The 18,565-nt window shown below is 35.5% G+C and overlaps 3 protein-coding genes across 3 annotated transcripts; all 3 read right to left on the reverse strand.

Annotated features, from left to right (window-relative positions):
• Positions 1 to 12,494: 12,494 nt before the first annotated feature.
• On the reverse strand, positions 12,495 to 13,232 carry LOC145640331 (ATP-dependent DNA helicase PIF1-like). The gene has a single exon (XM_081691626.1). It carries the CDS (start codon positions 13,230 to 13,232, stop codon positions 12,495 to 12,497), a length of 738 nt encoding a protein of 245 aa, XP_081547752.1.
• An 18-nt stretch (positions 13,233 to 13,250) lies between these two features.
• On the reverse strand, positions 13,251 to 15,294 carry LOC145640332 (uncharacterized). The gene is made up of 3 exons (XM_081691627.1): positions 15,018 to 15,294; positions 14,426 to 14,888; positions 13,251 to 14,319 (listed from the first exon to the last, which is right to left on the reverse strand). The coding sequence occupies exons 1-3, from the start codon at positions 15,292 to 15,294 to the stop codon at positions 13,251 to 13,253; spliced, it is 1,809 nt and encodes a 602-aa protein (XP_081547753.1).
• A 20-nt stretch (positions 15,295 to 15,314) lies between these two features.
• On the reverse strand, positions 15,315 to 17,185 carry LOC145640333 (uncharacterized). Its single transcript, XM_081691628.1, has 6 exons — positions 17,062 to 17,185; positions 16,913 to 16,972; positions 16,356 to 16,822; positions 16,187 to 16,250; positions 15,941 to 16,072; positions 15,315 to 15,772 (listed from the first exon to the last, which is right to left on the reverse strand). The coding sequence occupies exons 1-6, from the start codon at positions 17,183 to 17,185 to the stop codon at positions 15,315 to 15,317; spliced, it is 1,305 nt and encodes a 434-aa protein (XP_081547754.1).
• Positions 17,186 to 18,565: the final 1,380 nt, after the last annotated feature.

Below are 18,565 nucleotides of genomic sequence, written 5' to 3' on the forward strand. Positions count from 1 at the left end.
GTTTGATCCAAAAAATTTGGAGACCGAATTACAAATCGTGTTTATGTGTAAGGAATTTACCTACTTACGTATAAGACATTACCTATTATATACATCTTAAATATTAAACGGTTATGCCCCTACGTTATGTTGGACATTACTAATTAATTAAAATTAATGTGCGACCCATACAAAATAATTTTAGTTTAACATGTACAAAAATTAAATTCAATCTAATTTAATTATTAAGTATAAAAAAAATGGAATCAATATCTTTTAAGATATCTTTTAACATTAGATTTGATAAGAAACTGTATCATTGTTTCCTCGAAACCCTGTTTGACCCAAAAAATAGAGACCGGAATACAGATCTTGTTTGTGTTTAAGGAATTTACCAAAATACGGATAAGACATTACCTATTAGAAACATCTTAATAATTAAACTCTTATGAACATACGTTATGTTGGACATTTACTTTAATGCATTGTACGACCATTGCAAAATATTTTATGCTAAACATGTACAGTGATTTAAATGAATCTAATTTAACTATTATATATTTATATATACTAGGGGAATTTGCGCGCGCTACGCGTGCGATGATAGTTTGAAGCATAATGTGTAATGCTTGTTTAGAGGTGAGGCAATGTGGGAAATTTACGTATTAGTTTTTCGTATAAGTTATGATGTTGGATTGAAGGTTTGCATTGTTGTTTTAATTAAGTGATAATAATGCTGCTTAATGTAAAGTGTAACATAGATTGTGTTATAAGGAAATATAGTAAATTAGTTACTCAAAGTGATTAGTATTATTTTTAATTGTATAATGTATTTTAGTAGAAATAAAAAAGGTTTGTAGATTTGTAGACTATTGCATATTGATTGGGCTTTGGTTGTGAGTTGGGCTTCTTATTGAAGGGACAAAAATAGTGTTATGGTTATTATTATATTGGTTAGTTGATAGGTGTTATGGAATGGGTTTGACTTACAATATGAGTATGGTAGGTTGAATCTTTTTTTTTTTTTTTTTTTTTTTTTTTGGATTGGTTGTTTAATAATCATGACTAAAAATGATTTTTCTTTCATCATTATGTGGACAAAGTTCTATTAAATTAGAAGTACAAAGTACAGTGAACTTAAATATAAACATTGGTAGAAGTTGTTTTTTTTTATTAATTTTTATTTTGGGACAAATATAGTGTGGAAAAAAGGGTATTTATTTTGGGGTTATTTATATGTATGCCTTAACCGAAGTGTTTGCTCGGATAGGTACGTTGTTTGAAACAGTGCAACTTCTCTTCTTCTGCATGGTATGATCGACAAATGAAAAGACGTGAGTTTTATAAGTGACGATTTGCAGTGTAATAAAAGGGAGAATTGATCATCACACGCTTCCCGAAATTTGCTTGCTTATCTTGAAAGTTGGAAACCCTTGCCTTTTCTTTTCATCTTCTTTGTTCTGCTTTCTCTAAAAGTTGAAAACCTTTTTATTTCCATCTTCTTCTTCGTTATTTTGAATTAAAAATCAACCCACAACCATGGCTGGAAATGAGGATGATGATACCATCTTTAACGATTGGTACCGAAAATTTCTAGAGAAGCGCAAAGACAATTTGCGTGGCCAATTTGTGGCAATTGCAGAAGTTCGAAGCGAGGCTACAAAGAAGTTTGATGAATTGATGGATGAAATGAAAGATTGTGATGCGCAGTTAGCCAAGTGTGATGAAGTTGCACAGAGGAAGAGCAGGGGCAAGAAGGTGAAACCCGGGAGTAAGGGCAAAGAACCCAAACTTGGAAGCAATTATGATTCTCCAATTAAAGTAGACAACAATTTTGATGAGGATGTAGAGCCAATGAGAATGATAAGATATGTAGGTGTTCAAGGTGAGCCATCTAAATTTAAGGGCCAATGCAGTGCTGGTAAGTCGGCTTTTGGTGTTAGGGTTGAAGGAGGGAAGGATGCATGATATGGATATAAGCAAGGATGAGGGCATAGTGAAGTATGTAATTGATTCAACGGTTGGCGCGTTTGCTGAAGCAGAAGAAGAGGAACCGGTTGTTCATGCTGAGGGTGCTGGTGCAGTGGAACAAGGGCTACAACAGCTGCAGGAAAGGCAGTCGGAGGAGGAGCAAGAAGATGAGGAAGAAGAGGCTGAGGGGCACGACAATTCTTTGGAGGGGGATAATGGCTACCCTTACCATTATTATTCTCCGGAGATGTCTAAAAGTGATGACGAAGCTTATAGGTTTGATTCGGACTAAGATTGAAGGGTTTTTTTTTCGGTTGGGTTTAGTAGATATAATTTAGTGTTTTGATGGTTATCTTAATACATTATCTATTTTTGATTAAAAGTATGTATTAAAGTTGGATGCATTGATCAATGAACTTAGTGGTTTCTGTTTAAACATTATGTTTTTGAGATATTGATGGTGATGTATTAAGCATGTTTAGCACTTCTTAATGTGAACATTATGTATGAAATTGAATGATTTATGCTAAATTTAGTAATGCCTTTCATTGTTGATAGTGATTGAATGAATGTACTTCTGCATATGACACAAGCAAGTATATGGATGCTTGTGTTTTCCCTTTTTTATTTTGAAAAGTGTATTTCAGTGACATATTTATGTACTGTGTAGAGCTAGAGTAAGTTTATTGAAAAGCAAGATTGGATTTTAGCAGAATTGAATCTAAATATATACACAAGAAAGTCATGAATGTTTTTGGTTTACCATTATTTTGAAGAGGATATGTTATGTTATTTGCAAAATTTGAATGAACTTTCTGCATTTAGACTCTTTCGGAGTGCTACTTACTGCTTTGTTTTGGGTGTTACGGTGCTCAGAGACAATGTGTGTAGGTTTTTAGTGAACTCATCTAGGAGTCAAGTATTGAAGTGAACTGTCAAGGGCCTTTAGTTGTAGGATTAACTTTAATAGAATGCAAGTTTTTGGTGGCCATAGCAGTTGTAGGAGTACATTCAATATGCAGGTCATAGGTGACAGTCAATGAGGATTACGTGCAGTACCAGGTAGTACAACTTTGAAGATGACTAATGATTATGTGGTTATTGAAGTATATGCAAGGGGGGTTGAGGGCAGGAGAGGAAGTAGTCTGATGCTTGGAAATGGTACCAATATCCTCTTGCTTATTTTTAATCAACATCAAAATCCAATCAGCAAACTCACCTTGCATATTCATGTTGACATCAGAACGTAGAGGGGAATAATACCATTTTATCAGCAAGCTCACCCTGCATATTCTGTCTCATTTAATTTGCTCACCCTGCATTATCTTGTATTAATTTGCTCACCCACAACAGCGTTCAACTAACCCAAGGCAAAGATCGAGCTTATAGTACAGAGAAACACAAACAGCCAAATAAAAAATCCCCAAAATGTTCAAATTTTAATATTCTAGGCAAAAGATTAAGTCCTCAAATTCAGAAATCAATTCAAAATCATTTTAGGTTGTTGGATTATTGTGAGACAATCAAAGTAATCATTATCATCTTGATTAGTGTTCCTAAACTGCTTTTTGTTTTAATTATTTTCTGAGTTTAAGTACTGCTAAGGAGAACTTGGATTAGTAGCTACTTTAACAAGGAGATTTTGACTGAAGATTGACAGAAGATGGGTTTCTAATAAGGAGAACTTGAATTAGTAGCTAGTTTGATATTATAGGTTTCTGTCTGTTATTAATATTATTTATGATTGGAAAATTGATTTAGTGTTAGTTTGAGATATTAGCAGGTTCTAAGTGTTTACACATTGGTTTTTAGAAAGTTCTATGTAAATAGCCTTAACTTTTTAAAGATGATTATGTGAATAAATTATTTAGCAGCCTTTTGAGGTATAAATAATGAAATGTTGTCTGAATTAAGATTAGATTATGGTGCCACTATAATATCTTTTTGGTAATGGTATTAATTTGTGGTCTTTGCATTGTTGATGATTAATTGCATGCTAGATTTTATATTGCATCAGTTTTTTTGGGTTTTCATATGAGCAGAGGAGTGAGCTTTTAACTTGAACAGGGAAAATTATCGGATGAGATTTTGGAGACCATGAATTCTGGCAAAGGGAAGAGACTCATGAAGAATGTTACAAGTTATGAGGATAATTGTCTGCCTGTGGTGCAATTAAGTAAAGCACAAATGCACAGAGCTGAAGCTGTTGGAAATGTGATGGTAGCTAATGATACCCAAGACGATATGTTAGTTAAGAAAGATGAAGAGGGTGAAGCTGTCAAGGGGCACTGGTGGTGGCCGGGGACAATGGAATAGGTAGAGATTTTGATGGAGAAGACTAAGCTGATGGTTTGATTAGCAAGTGCACGTAGTTAATATGTCACAGTATTAGTAGTTTCTGTTAGAAGTTGGTTGTAATAATTAAGCTGTCTAAGTTCATGAAATGGAAGTTTGTTTTGAAGTTTATGTGTTGTATTGAATGGTCTAGTTGTGCAGTATATCTTTAGAAATGCTAATCTGTATCGTAAGTTCATATTCAGCTTTAATATGTCTCCACCAGGTAGCAGCTTTGCAGCCACTGCCTCTATACCTGCAGCCAATGTTGCTGCACTGATAGCCAAGGTTGTAGAGCCAACAAGTGATGGTGCACATGCACATACTGGCACAAGTGCTAGCAAAAAACAACTAAAGAGATAGCATCAGCATTTCAAAATACACCATACTTTCATATTTTATTAGATAATAGATCTTTACACCCTACTTACATGCTTACTTAGCACATTTACAAACCATTAACCCTTAATAGATTTACTATAAACTACCACGAAAAAAATACCCTAAACAGACTTTAAATCTGCTAACACTTCTAAAATTTATCCAAAAAACACCACACCATTAACAAACAAAAATAACAATGGTGTCTAATTCTTTACGGCCAATTTTCAATCAGGAATTTTCATAGCAAACATGGAAGAGTCTTCGCTTGTTTCTTCATTTGCTTGCTGCTAATTCCCAGAATTGGACTTTGCGCCGGTATCATCATCATCATCGTCATCGTCATACTCATGGCTCTCTGACTCGAATGATCCATCAGACTCTACAGCTGCTTTTTCCTCACTCCGAGTTTCAGACTCGGAATTCACATCACTTTCAGCATTCTCATCGGTGTCGTCACCTTCCTCAATCTTCGCTTCTTCTTCAGTATCCTCCCCTTCCTCTTCTGACTCACCTCTTTCTTTCTTACCATCTTCCTCAGCGTCATTTTTTCCTTTAGCATCCTCCTCATCCCCTTCTGCCTCACCTCCTTCCTTAGGATTATTTTTAGCGTTATCACTCTCTGACTCAACAATGATGACAGGCCAGTCTCCACAACCATCCCTCTCAATTTCTCTTTTCCTTTTCTTACTTGATTCGCCTTTTTCTTTTTTGCTTTTCCCCACCCTTGAAATTCCTTGTTCTAGAAATTCCAAATGACTGTTCATCTTCTTCGTCATATCCGTCACATATACACGAAAGCTTGCAGCATTCTCTTCCTTTGATCTTGACTCATTAGGTCTCCAAATCGACGGTGCAAATACCCTCCCAGAAGCAGCAGTACTGTCAGTGCTGGCCATTGTTGCAGAGAAAGAAAATAGTTTTTTAGGAGAAAAAGAAAGAAAAAAAGGAAGATGAAAAGCAGACAAGAAAAGCATAGCACAATTTATGGACCACGCAACTCAAGTACTTCAATTGACCAATCAAGTAGCAAATTCAACAATCATGAAAAAATCTAAAAGAATATAGATCTTTAGACTTCCATAGTACAACTTTAATGTACGTTCTCTAAAACAATCTAAAAATAGAAAATAGCTTTTCATAATCTTCCTTATATGCACAACATTTATACACACGTGTCAATCGGGTTTTCAATTTTATAAATATGCCGGGCTATTAATTTTAAGACCCGTCTTACAAAAATCGTAAAATATTTTAAAAGACAATTCTTAATTACCAGAACAGAAATTTATTCAGTATTAGATAACACAAAGACAAAATCGCACATAATCTAGCCCGATATCCACTAAGCTAATGATTGCATTACGTATTACTTCTAATATTTTCCTTCTCACCAAATGTTCCCATAATTCAAAGTAACTATGTTAGATAGTGAATAATGTCAAAGAATATGCTGAACTACTCTGCTAAAATACAAACCAAAAATTATAAGTGCAATGTAAAATCCAGTATGCTATGTAATTCATAATTAGGAATGCATAACACACAAGGCGATAGTATATATTGACACAAAAGGTTTTAGCATGTAGCATTACAAGCCTAAAAATTGGCTATAGAAGAATTCTATATTGGTAAACATACCTTATATTTACTCATACAAATGAATCAGGAACTTGCATAATATTAACTCATTTGAAAATCATTTTCTTATTGTTAACATTTTATAATCATAAAAATTTTCTTGAGATTAAAATGGTAAATGATTTCTTAGTTTTATTTTTTTCAATTACAAGAAGTTCACTACTCTATGCACATGAGTTTGGAATAATTCAATGTTGTATGAAAAATTCAGTTAATATAATTATTTGTCATGTAATTACGTGTAGAAGCGGCGGTAGGAGATCAAAGTACAATATTATGGAGCTTAATATGGAGCATAATATGGAAAAGGGGTTAACAATTACTTTTTGGCCTTATTAAAAAAAAAAATTAAATTTGGGTTTATTCTTATATAGTTTCCATTGTTAACCAGAGATTGAAGTGTTTTTATTGATGTAGACTTGTATAGTCTAATTAGTTGCTTGATGAGTAGGTTGCAATAAATCTAGCATTTCAAAGCATATGTATATATACTTGCTTGAAAGGGAAGTAATTTGGAGACTTGCTTTCTAAAAGTCCCTAACAATTCATATGCACAGCAAAGTGACACATATTAGATTAGCAAGCATAGAGATTTTTTACACAGAATGTTTCTAAACTCATCTAGTTGAGCAATCCAACAAAAGAGGCAAAGTTTATAAGCCTAAGTCTAAGCACACTTAGGTGTATATTACACAAGTGTTGCATAGTAGCAGTGAAAGTAGCAATTAAGTGCTATAAGTTAACAGGCAAAAGTTCAATGTTTGGCAAAGAGTTTGATAGTAGACAACATGATTAAGCAACAATCAATGAAGCTACCAACAAGAACACATTCAAAATGATAAGAAAGCATTATCAGGGGTAATGTGTTCTGATCAGAAGCCTTTGATTGGGATAACAGATGTTCAGGAGTATGAAACTGACGGGACCACCCAACGCAGCACGCCTGCCCTGTTTAATGCCTGTGATGGATGAAGTATGATATGCATGGGTGTGGATTTCAAAGCTGCAGCAACGTGATTGAAATCAGGCCAGCCATCCTGAGAAGAAGAAAGAGTAATGTTATGCTTAAAGTCAGTAGTGGCATTGTTTAAAAAAAAATTATAAGCTTAAGTTGAGAGTTGATTAAGTACCTGAATTTTCTTATTGAAAATTTCAAGTGTAGTTAGGCCGAAGATTTGTTCACAAACTTCGCCAAAAGTAGTAAGACGAAATGATCCAGTATCATCCACAGCATCAAAAGTGAAGTTGACTCTGCAATTGTAGTGTTAGCTAATATCAAAAGGAAAGTACTTAATGGCTGCACAACATAAGGAGGTGAATGATTACCTTTCAGTAGAAGTGCATTTTTTATCAGGGCAATGTGGGCAAAAAAAAGGTACATTTGCAGCAACACCACATCTCTTCCCACAATTATCACAACCAATGTATGTAATAACATTGTCTAGCTGTGCATCTGGAATTGTGACTGTCAGAGTGTATACCTCTTCTTGGACAGTGTTGTCCACCTGAATCAAATGTAATTTAGCATAAAGGTTTACACAGCCATTGACATAAGTATATTCTGCTAAATGAAATTACAGTTTTGCTGATGATCTGATCAAGTGTGGTGGGAATTGGTTCAGCTTCTACTGTCACGAACTCAAGTTGCCTTGCCATGTAGTCAACAATGATATCTAGATTTGCATGGGCCCTAATGATAAATCAATGACAGGGATAAATGATTAATTAAAATATGCATAATTTAATTTATGAGATGTGCAATGGTGTTTATAAGTATGAGTAGGATGCTGGTTCACCAGTTTCTTAAGGCTTCTACTCTTTCACTAGTGGGGGCTGGATGTGGACATGCTCGATTGGAGTGAAAAACCTGTGGAGTTTAGCATTAGTTTGTCTAGTTTTGTTAACATACATATAGGGTTAAAGGACTAAAATACTTGTTACCTTTGTGGGTAGCAGGCTTCAATGAAGTCAGGCTAACAACCACGAAAGTGGTAGTCCAATCGGTGATTTTCACACAGTCTTCACTTGCAAGCTGTCCCCATGCAGAGACGATTATTGGCCGATTTCTAAACATAGTGTTGACCTTTCATCAACGATGTTGATATCACGGACATCAGCTACTCTGCCTGATTTATATGTGACCTGCCTAATTTTTTCCATGTGTACCACAATTCCAAGTAAATCTGGCAAGTAAATAGGAATAGGAGTATTAGTTAAATAGTTAATTGTGTATTTGAATAATAGTATTTAGGTAGATAAACAAAAAAGTATACCAAAACGGTATGATGGGCCACTTGTCTTAGGTACATCAGCAATAGGGATGTAGTCTGGTAATACAGGTCCTTGAGTTCGATCTATTGCTTGAATTTTAGTCATCCCTCCAAAAGATAGCTCACATTCTCCTGGGAATGAGCTGAATTTTGGGTTAATTGTTCTGATTAGAGCATTAGCTATTTCATGTCTTTTTGTGTTCAAAGGCTTTCTTGAAGTGGTCACATTCATCCCCAAACAAAGTCGCTTTTATTATGTTACCCTGTATCACAGCAAAGGAAAGGTCATGTAGAGCAGTGCTAAATATTAACTTGCAATAAGTATTTACAGTGATTAGTGTGTACTTCTTCATCTTCAAACACCAGTTTTTGAAACTTCTTTTTGTTGGGAGGAGTTCGAACGGAAGACTTTTCTTTTACTGTCACTCGGACTTTGTACGCTTTGCTCACAAGTGAGAGCTTAGCCAATGGTGTGTACTCAGGTTTCATCTATACCATGCAAAGTAAAAGGAACATGTCATGTGCACTGAAATTGTATACAATAACATTTGTAAAGGCCTAGCATTGTTAATTAGCAAGTAAGATACTATATGCACATGTGTTGTATGGTGCATTGTGATTGTATTTTAAAATTAGTAATAAGTAGTATTTGATGATGTGGCTACATTGTGTATTTGGATAGGTATTATTTAATATAGAGGTACAAAGTAAAGAGTCTATGACCACATAATTGTTCAAAAAGAATGCTTTTATCTGATTGGTAAGAAGGTGGTGCTTAGACATATATAATTAGAGGGTAAGGTTTCAGTTTTTTTACAAGGCCTGTCTGTATTTCTTAAACACATCTCTAGTTATTTTTTCACAACAAAGTGAAGAGGGATGGCAAGCAAGGACAAAGATAAAGTGGATAGTAGTCAGCAAGCTGGGGTTCCTAAACAGCCAACCGTTGAAGCACTAGAGGTCAGGCTTGCTATGCTTGAGAAAAAGGTAGAGGATCTTAAGGCAGTGGTGTTTGCTCTTTGCTTTGAGCCAAAAGATAAGCAACCTAGCCCAAAGATAGAGGCACCAAAAGCAGGAACAAGCAAGCCTTATCCTGGATTAGGCTTGGATGACATCCATCACCATTCAAGCCCTTCATATTCACCTGGAAGTGATGCCTCTTATGGTGGTTGTTTTTAAAGATAGCTGAATTTGTGCTAAGTCAGTTCTGGTACAAGCATTAGTAGTACTTATTTCTATGTTTTAGGGATTAAGTGGCCTATATTGCTGTTAGTCTTGCTAGCAGTCAGCTGTATTTCTTATTGTTGGTAGTTCTATTATGGTTATTAATTAAGTGTTACTAAGTGTATGATCCTATGTGGTTGTAATTGTCATTCTATGGTGTAATGAAGTCTAAAGTTTATTAAGTGTGACTTGTTGTGTATAATCTAGCAATTATCTTTTCTTTATAAGGAAAAAGAACTAAGTTTACCACATATATACAAAGTTGCATGAGCTTTGTCAGCTAATGTAAACTATATTGCAGCTTGTGAAAACTAATGCAAAACATAACACAAGGCCTAGATAATAACATGAAGGCATAACCAAAAATGATTTCAGGTTTATCAAATTGTTGACAAGTTAGCAAGAAAAGGGTAGCAATTCATGTGAAACTGTTTTTGTGAAGTACAACATCAACTGCTACTTTTTTTGTAAATTATTTGTATTGTTAAAAAGGCGAAAGTTAAATAATGCATATAACCAAGTTGAAGCCAGCAGTAAGAATACATACAATGATATAGGGAAGTAATGTAGATATTGTAAACAGATCCCAGGAAAAGTATGACAATATACATAAACACAAGTAAATAAAGAAAGGGATAAATTTAAGAATGGAATCATTAATAATGGTACCTTGTTCAAGTGGAAATGCGGGTGATTATTGATAGAACCAGCAATGAATAAACACTGCAGCAGAGAGAATAGAATAGAAGTAAATGATGTGTATGAAATGTAAGTAGCTTCAATAGTAGGTCGATTGTAAGAGTTTTCAAGTATGATATGTCTTGAAATTCATTAGGCTAGAATGATGATCTGATGCATATTATTGTCCAGCAGATTATAGGTTGTATAAAGGTTACTTGTGTGAAAGAAACTTCTTTTCCTGTTGCATATTATTGTCCACCAGATTATAGGTTGTATAAGAGTTATTTATGTGAAAATAACTTGCTCTGTGGATACTCTCAGTAAAAGATATTACTATAATGATGATGTAAATTCAGAAGATGTAATTGATAATAAAGTTATGATCATATGATATGCAAATAAAGTAATATATTATTGAATTTTTTTTTGCTTTTGTCTGGAAAGATTATGGCCTTTGTCCTGCAGATAATGGCGTGCAGATTATTGTTCTATAGTTCTAATCATGGTTTTTTCCTGTTCCTCTTTTAAGCTAATTACCCTAAGTTTCTTGCTTAAGCTATTTATCCTTAATTGACAAAAGTTTTTGTTACACTATTTGCCTGATTTTCTTAAGTTATTGTTCTTTTTCTTTTAGTAATCTTTCTCCTTGAGTGAGCATTCTTTTTTTTTTTTGAGTAATTTTTCTTGTGAAGTGGCATTTTTAAGTCGTATCTATTTCATTTTAGTATTTTAGTTACCTTTTATTAAGCCAATTTCTCTGAATTCATAAGTGATTTTTAAAAGTGAATATCTATGGTGAGGTCTTTCAGAAGCAACAAGGTTTAGGTTTTTTAAAATATTAAGAGTGAAATAGTTATCATTTCAGCTAGGTAAACTTAGGATGCTAGTATTTGCCTTTAGTTCATAAAGTACTACATATGAAAAATGATATTTATAGCAAGTTTACAATTGACTTGAGCATGGTTTTGTTCAGCAGTTAATAGAGTGTGCATTAGTAATCTGTAGTTTGAGAATAGTCCAAATGTCCAGTGGATAATAAAGTGCTTTGAGTCTAAAGTGGATAGAAGTTGTTGTTTGAATAATCATGTTGTGTTGAATAATTTTGGCTGTCATGATGACTGACAATGAATAATGGGAAAAATTGGTATTGTTTGCTGAGATAAATTTTGGTTACAGAATTTCACATTTTAAAAAAAATATTTTTAAGGTGCTGTGAAAGATGTGCTGTAAACTAAGTGTAGAAGCATAATAAAGCTAATGTGGATTATATGGTTTATTTATTTAGCATTTAATATATGCATTATTTCAATGAATTGCAACATTCTAATACCTAATTATCTAAATGTAAAAGACCTAGTGCTATAGTGTGAGTTATGAAGGATGCTAATTTGCTAAGTTTTAAGTAAATGGTTTGATAACGGTGCTAAATTTGCATAATAAGAGTAATTTTGTATTAGTACCTTGGTGTGGTTGCTTCATTTACTATGGCTAGGTACTTGTTTTTAGATTCATGAATTTCTATGTTGTCTTGTTTATTCAGTTTGTTCAAATACATATCTGATTACAAGACAATGTAGCATGGGTAGCTAAGAATTTTAGGAGCTGGGTTATCTGTAAAGGGAAACAAGGAAAGTCATAAGTGCTATTTTTGAATCATAATGTTGTAGTTGAAAAACAAAGTGATTATGTATTAGAGGGTGCAGATTTTGTTCAACTGTGCAGAGAATGATACTATGATTTGAACTAAAAACATATGAACTAAGAGGATAAAGTGTAATTTCGAAATGGCATAAATGATATCTTATATTAACTTCAAAGAAATATTACAAAACACTGATGCTTACAGAACTGAGAATATCCAAAGAGCTATGTCTTAGTTACAACCGATAAAATATAACATTCCACCTGCAGATTTTAAAAAGAACAAGAATATCATTAGTGAAAACAACAATGAGTCTTGATGTAAACTAATAACAACTGAAATTGTAAGCATTATACCTTGGAGAAAGGGCATTATGTTATACCAGATAACATCAGAACATCAAAAGCAACGATATTTTTTAGCATTGTTCCTGTGTAATTTCCAGTAGGCTGTGGGGCGATAAGAGTCACTTTGTTGGATTTTTTTGCTCTAGACAATGCAACATACAGTTGACCATGGGAGAAGCATGGTTGTGGCAAGTAAATCAGAACTTGGCTTAGTGTTTGCCCTTGCACTTTGTTAATGGTCATTGCAAAACTGAGCTTAAGAGGGAATTGTATTCGCTCAAATTGAATCGGGTATTTGGTTGATGACGGAGGCCAAAGGTTTACACGATGGATGAACACAAGTTCTCCCTGGCGATGACCCAGAGATATAGAACAAACAATGACATTACCGTTGCACAGGCCATCTGCTGGATCAATGTTTCTGAGCAAGATGACAGGATTATTTACTTTCAAAACAAGTTCATGTGGAGTCATGCCACTCGGAGCTAGCTGATTCAGGAACTCAGTAGGGTAAATTGCACAGTTATCATCTAGTATGCTATCAAAACTCTTGTAAATAGCAGGTTCCCCTGGAAATTTATCAATGAGAAAAGCGTTGATAGAGTCCACTGCATCATTTAATGGTGTGAGGATGGCTCTTTCTCTAAAAATATCTGGTGAAAAGTCTGCATGGTTTAATTCTGGGAATGCAGCAGTAGCTAAATGGTGAATAGGCTCATCAGCTGGCTGATAATAGCTGACAATGTGAGGTGGTACTTGCATAAAAGAGTTTTCAAAGGATTACAGCTCACCATTGCCCAAACTCAGCAAAAATGATGCATATGTGGGATCTTCTTTTGCTCTGATGTTTTCAGTGAGGTGCATTTTCTCTAACCAAGGCCAAATCCGTGAATTTACTAAGCTTGTTGCAACTGCCTCTCTTTGAGTTTTTTGGGGAACAACTGGAAAAACTTGTCTGAAATCTCCTCCGAATATAATGACTTTCCCAACGAAGGGCAAAGCTGGGTCACACAGGTCACGGAGCAAAAGGTCTACAGATTCAATGTTTTGCTTCCGTGCCATTGAAGCTTCGTCCCAAATAATAAGAGATGCTTCTTTTAGCAAAGCAGCTAAGCTGCCTTGTTTTGGCACATCACAAGCAAGAGATATGTCAAAATCAAGAGGGATCTTAAAGCGCGAATGTGATGTCCTACCGGAAGGTATATTTGCTGCAGCTATGCCTGAAGTTGCTGTTGGAAGCACAATTTTACCTGCGAGCCGCACTTTTGCATATAAAGCATTGTATAGAAATGTTTTCCCAGTTCCCCCAGGGCCATCCACAAAGAAACATCCAGGTTTCATTGCTTGAACATGAGAAATTATTTTGTCGAAGGCAATTTGTTGAGCTGCATTCAAATTTTGCCTACAGTTAATACATTTTTGGGGAAATGGTGCATCCAATGCATCAATGATATCTTTTTTCCTGTTTAATTCTGCAGGCACCTCTTCATGTAAATGGTCAAGCTGGAAATGCCCCAATGATTTGCCCATAGACTCTAAATGTCGTTCTATTGACTGAATGGTCAGTAGCCTAACCTGTCTTTCATTCTGAGGCAAAGTATGCCGGTAGTCATCAGACAAGTCATTGTAGAATTGTAACCACAACGCATCTGGATTGCGTGGTCTGCAGAACACCAGCACTACTGCAAATAATCGGCGTAAGGCTGATGGCATATGGATCTCAGCTGCTTCAGTCAAGCATGAGATGACTACATTGTCTTCTTCAAAGAGACCTCTTTGGATACATGCTTCTTGAAATGTGGCACAAAGCACTCCGTTTACAGTACGTAAGTCAATAAACGATTCTGGGCTGCGCACATTAATCAAAAGCAGTCTCAGGAAAAAAACGATCACCTTCTATTGGTGTAACAGTTGCCAGCCGGCCAATGACCTTGTTCTTATTTCGCCTTTGAAACCATGCCTTAGTACTGCCATCCCATCTGTTATGCTCTATAAATTCACTATAAAGATATCCTGTACCTTCAATAGAGGCTGCATTTGCCTTAAAGAATTCTGTCAACTGCATTTTGGACCTTCGTTCATTTAGCCCAGCAGAATTTAGTTGCTCGTTATTTCTTAAGTGAACTGTTTGCATGTTTTCCAAATGCACTGGCAAGTGCTGCACAGAAGGGTGCATCTCAAATAAATCAAATCCAAAGATTTGCCAAGCTGCCTCACATGGTGAAACCCATCGACCAGATTGGAACCTTTCTATTTCATCTACAGCATTATGTACTTCCCCATTAACATTGAAAGATACCCTATCATGTCCCTTGTAAACATACTTATATAAGTATTTCACAGCTTGAATCGACGAGCATATCTCTACATTTAGATGGCAATCAAACAATGCAGAGAGATATGGGTTGTATGGAATAACTGAACGGTTATCAAGGTATGCACCTCAAATCCGGACTCGCTCTCTAGAATCTCTTCTTCTGTACATAGGGTACCCATCATCATGATTTGTTGTTTCATCTAAAAAACCCTTGGGGTAACCATACTTACATGAAAGAATGTTGTTATTCTTGGTAACCATACATGGACACTTTGGATTCTGTTCTCCACAAGGGTCGTGCATCATATGACTAACTACAATTTTCCGAAGTTGTGGGGAGGTATAAGGCGGAAATTCTGCAGAAACGAAGCGGTCAAAATCTGAAGGTGCTTTCATTTTGTAATCTGGTTTGAGGATGATGAGAAAATGTGCGTGAGGAAGCCCTCTTTTTTGAAACTCAATCACATAAATCATAGCTGCCACTTTTCCAAAGATATGTTTCTTCATTATTTGCTTCTTTAAGAAAATCAATTTTGCCCGCAAGATACATGAGTCAATTCTCCAGGAGCCAATTCAGCTTTTATTTCTGGCCAATTTGCATTGCAGGTCATTGTAACGAACAAATTAGGCTTTCCAAAGCGCTGCACCAAAGCCATGGCATTCAAATACCTCCGCTTCATGTCTCGTGGGCCACCAATAAAAGTTGGTGGCAGAATAACCCGGCGTCCAATGTTAATGGCACTTGTCTCACCATCTTGAATGGAATCCAAAACTCCCTGATACAAATCAGCTCTGATTGTTTGCTGATTGTGCCGGAAGTAGTCTAAGCGAGTGTTTTCAATTTTTACATACATATCAACTATGTATTGTTGAAGACAGCGGCCTGCACGTAGGAGCATGTCATTCGGGCAGCATTGCAACTTGTAATCATAGTATTCGCGTGGAGAAACATGTCGTGTTGAAGTCCCGCTAGCATCTACTAATCCTGTAAGCAGGGCAGCATGTAAATGTAAGCATATAGATGATAAGAAAATCTGAAAAGAGTTGTATGGTTTTAAGTGTTAAGATAGCAAGCATTTTTACATAACAACAATCCTGTTAAAGAACAATAAAAGGTAAGACACTTATATTGTTAGTCCATGCAGAAACTCACTACAATCTTCCTGTGCAATAACATCTTCCTCCGTATGCACTGTTGTAGACATAATAGGGTTAGCCTCTGCTTGAGAGTGTTGATGCACTTGACCGCTGTTTTTCTTCAAACCTTGACCCCAACCACAATCACCTTTTGGGAATAATAGCGGGTATTAGAGAGGGTCATAACAGCCATAATTATGGTATATGCGATGCGATTTGTCTGACCTTCCTCTTACAGTGATGTATGGTCCATTTGACTCACTTGATGAAGTATCATCTGGCCAGATTGCAACCACTTCATCTGTTGTGGGAGCATTATAAACGCGCTGGTCAAGTACAGTGTTTTTGTTTATAGTAATTTGTGTCTCTTCATGAATGTCAATCTCTTTCTATGATCTACAGAATTGAGCATAAGGATTTTGCTGAGATACTTCCATAAGGATGGCTATTATATCTGCCCTGATTTCTGGGAAACTCTCTGTTCTAGCAGTTGACTCAAAATGGCCATCATAAAAATACAGCTGTAAATATCGAGGGCCTATATCTTTAGGAATTAAATCAGGTAAGTAAAGGTAAATCTGGCCATGTAATTTAAAGACATAAATTCCTTTATGTTTTTTTGCTTTATAGTCACCACCAAATGAGCAAAATGCAAATAAGTTATTATACAAGCGAATATATCTTCTAAAGTGTAGTGCATCTTCTTCATTAGATGTTAAAAGTCTATATAGTGCGGGGGGGTATTCATTAGTGGCTAGTGTTATAGCCCCGTTTCCACAGCAGAAGTGAAGTGTTTCATGCTGAATTTTTTTTGCATTGCAATGTGCACAGAAGCGAGGTGGTTTCAGTTTCAGAGGTGCTTTTGGCAATTTAAGGCCAATTGCAGCAGGAGGGGGTTCTGTTTTCCAGCAATTGAATGTTAGTCTAACTAACTTATGAATGTTATTGTATAGCTAAATCATAAAGACAGAAATATACTGAAACTTACTAGGCTTCCTAGCTATAGGTAATTTCACTGTCTGTTTTTTTGTAACCACAACAGCTGCCTCTGCAATATGCAAAGTGCATGTCAAAATATCATGTGATTAAATATAAGTGAATAGCAGAATTGCTTAGAATGTAAATGGAGATTCTCACTTTTAGTTTGAGTTTTCTTTTTCTTTCCTGGTTGTAGTGTTACAGGTGTATCATAGTTAGGACCAGGCATTACATGTGAAGATGGCTGCTGAGCTGTAACAAACATCTTTATTGGTAAGGCCATATTTAACAGCCATTGGTATATATTTATATAATAGCAATAATGCAGCTTATATAATGATAGCCATTCTTGTAGGCAACAACGGAAATAACAATAATAGAATCAGGGTTGATGACTTTGTTACTTGGCATTTAGCTTGCCATTAGTAAAGGGATACACTTTTTAATATATATAGTCCTTTAAAATGTATACAGTGCAAATAAACGTATAAAGAGCTATCAGAGTTGTGGTAAAAATGCACTTACTTTTCTTTCTGAATGCGAGGTTTCTTTGGTTTTTGGTTTCTGGCTTTACCTTGTGCACTCGTTTCGCCAATTTCCTTGAAAGTTGTGAACAAATTGCAAGCAACAGCCTCAGTGACACTGTATAAACACATATACTAAACTGTTCTAGCAACAAGAAAGAAAATAGGAAAACCTTATTGAAACAAGAGACTAAGACATAGCTGCAATTGTTCGTTGACGCTTGCTAACCCGTGGGTTGTTGCTAGTTTTTTTATGCACCATGCATTCATTGAAGTCTGTAGTCGATATATCTAAGCAATGAAAGCTAGTATTAGAAGCATATATAACGTTTTCTAGGGCATGGAGTGCTAACATTAAGAACTAAATCACAAGAATAGCTCACTTAAGGCATTCTCAATTTTTTGTAACCCAACAGTAAGCACATAACTTATACATGATCATGCTTACCATTCATTGTAGTATCTGGGTTTTCAGCCCCGTCACGGTTAGAATTTCCTTTGTTAGCATTTCCTGAGCTACTATGTAAACAATCTTGTTCTTGATTTCTGTTTGTGTTTGGCTCACTTATTTCTCTATCCGATGCAAGGAATCAGCAAACGTTAAACATCAACAGAGCAATACCAGTAAAAAAAACCATCATGCACCTTTAACAACAATAGACCAGTACCTGATGGAAGACGGTGTTTCAGACATAGACTGAATTACCTGAAAACGTTTGCTGACCCTAGTCTTTGGAGGAGGTTTTTTAGAGAGCAGGCAACGATCTGTAACACACACATACAAGGGTTGTGAAGAAACAATAGTGTTGAAAGCTATATTGAATACTATTTATTAGGAGTTCTGTATTTACTCATCATAGCAATATAGGCTTAGGAATTAAACCAGCAAATAAGGTGTACAGGGGCCGCTATAGATATCTAAATTTGGCTTGTTAACTGGCAAGTACGATCAATTGGTAGCAATTTAAGCGAGCAATCAGAAAAGCCACTATGTAGTTGAAGCTTATGACACCTGCAAAACACAAATATGTGATCAAAGTGGAGGGTTCTGCCTTAAACCATTGTTCAACTAAGACAATGCAGCAGCAGTTGGTAATTAGTATAGTGTGTATTAAAGCATGCACGATCAGGGTCACATG

Source organism: Chenopodium album, chromosome 7 (assembly GCF_948465745.1).
Source record: "Chenopodium album chromosome 7, dcCheAlbu1.1, whole genome shotgun sequence".
Taxonomy (NCBI): Eukaryota; Viridiplantae; Streptophyta; class Magnoliopsida; order Caryophyllales; family Amaranthaceae; genus Chenopodium; species Chenopodium album.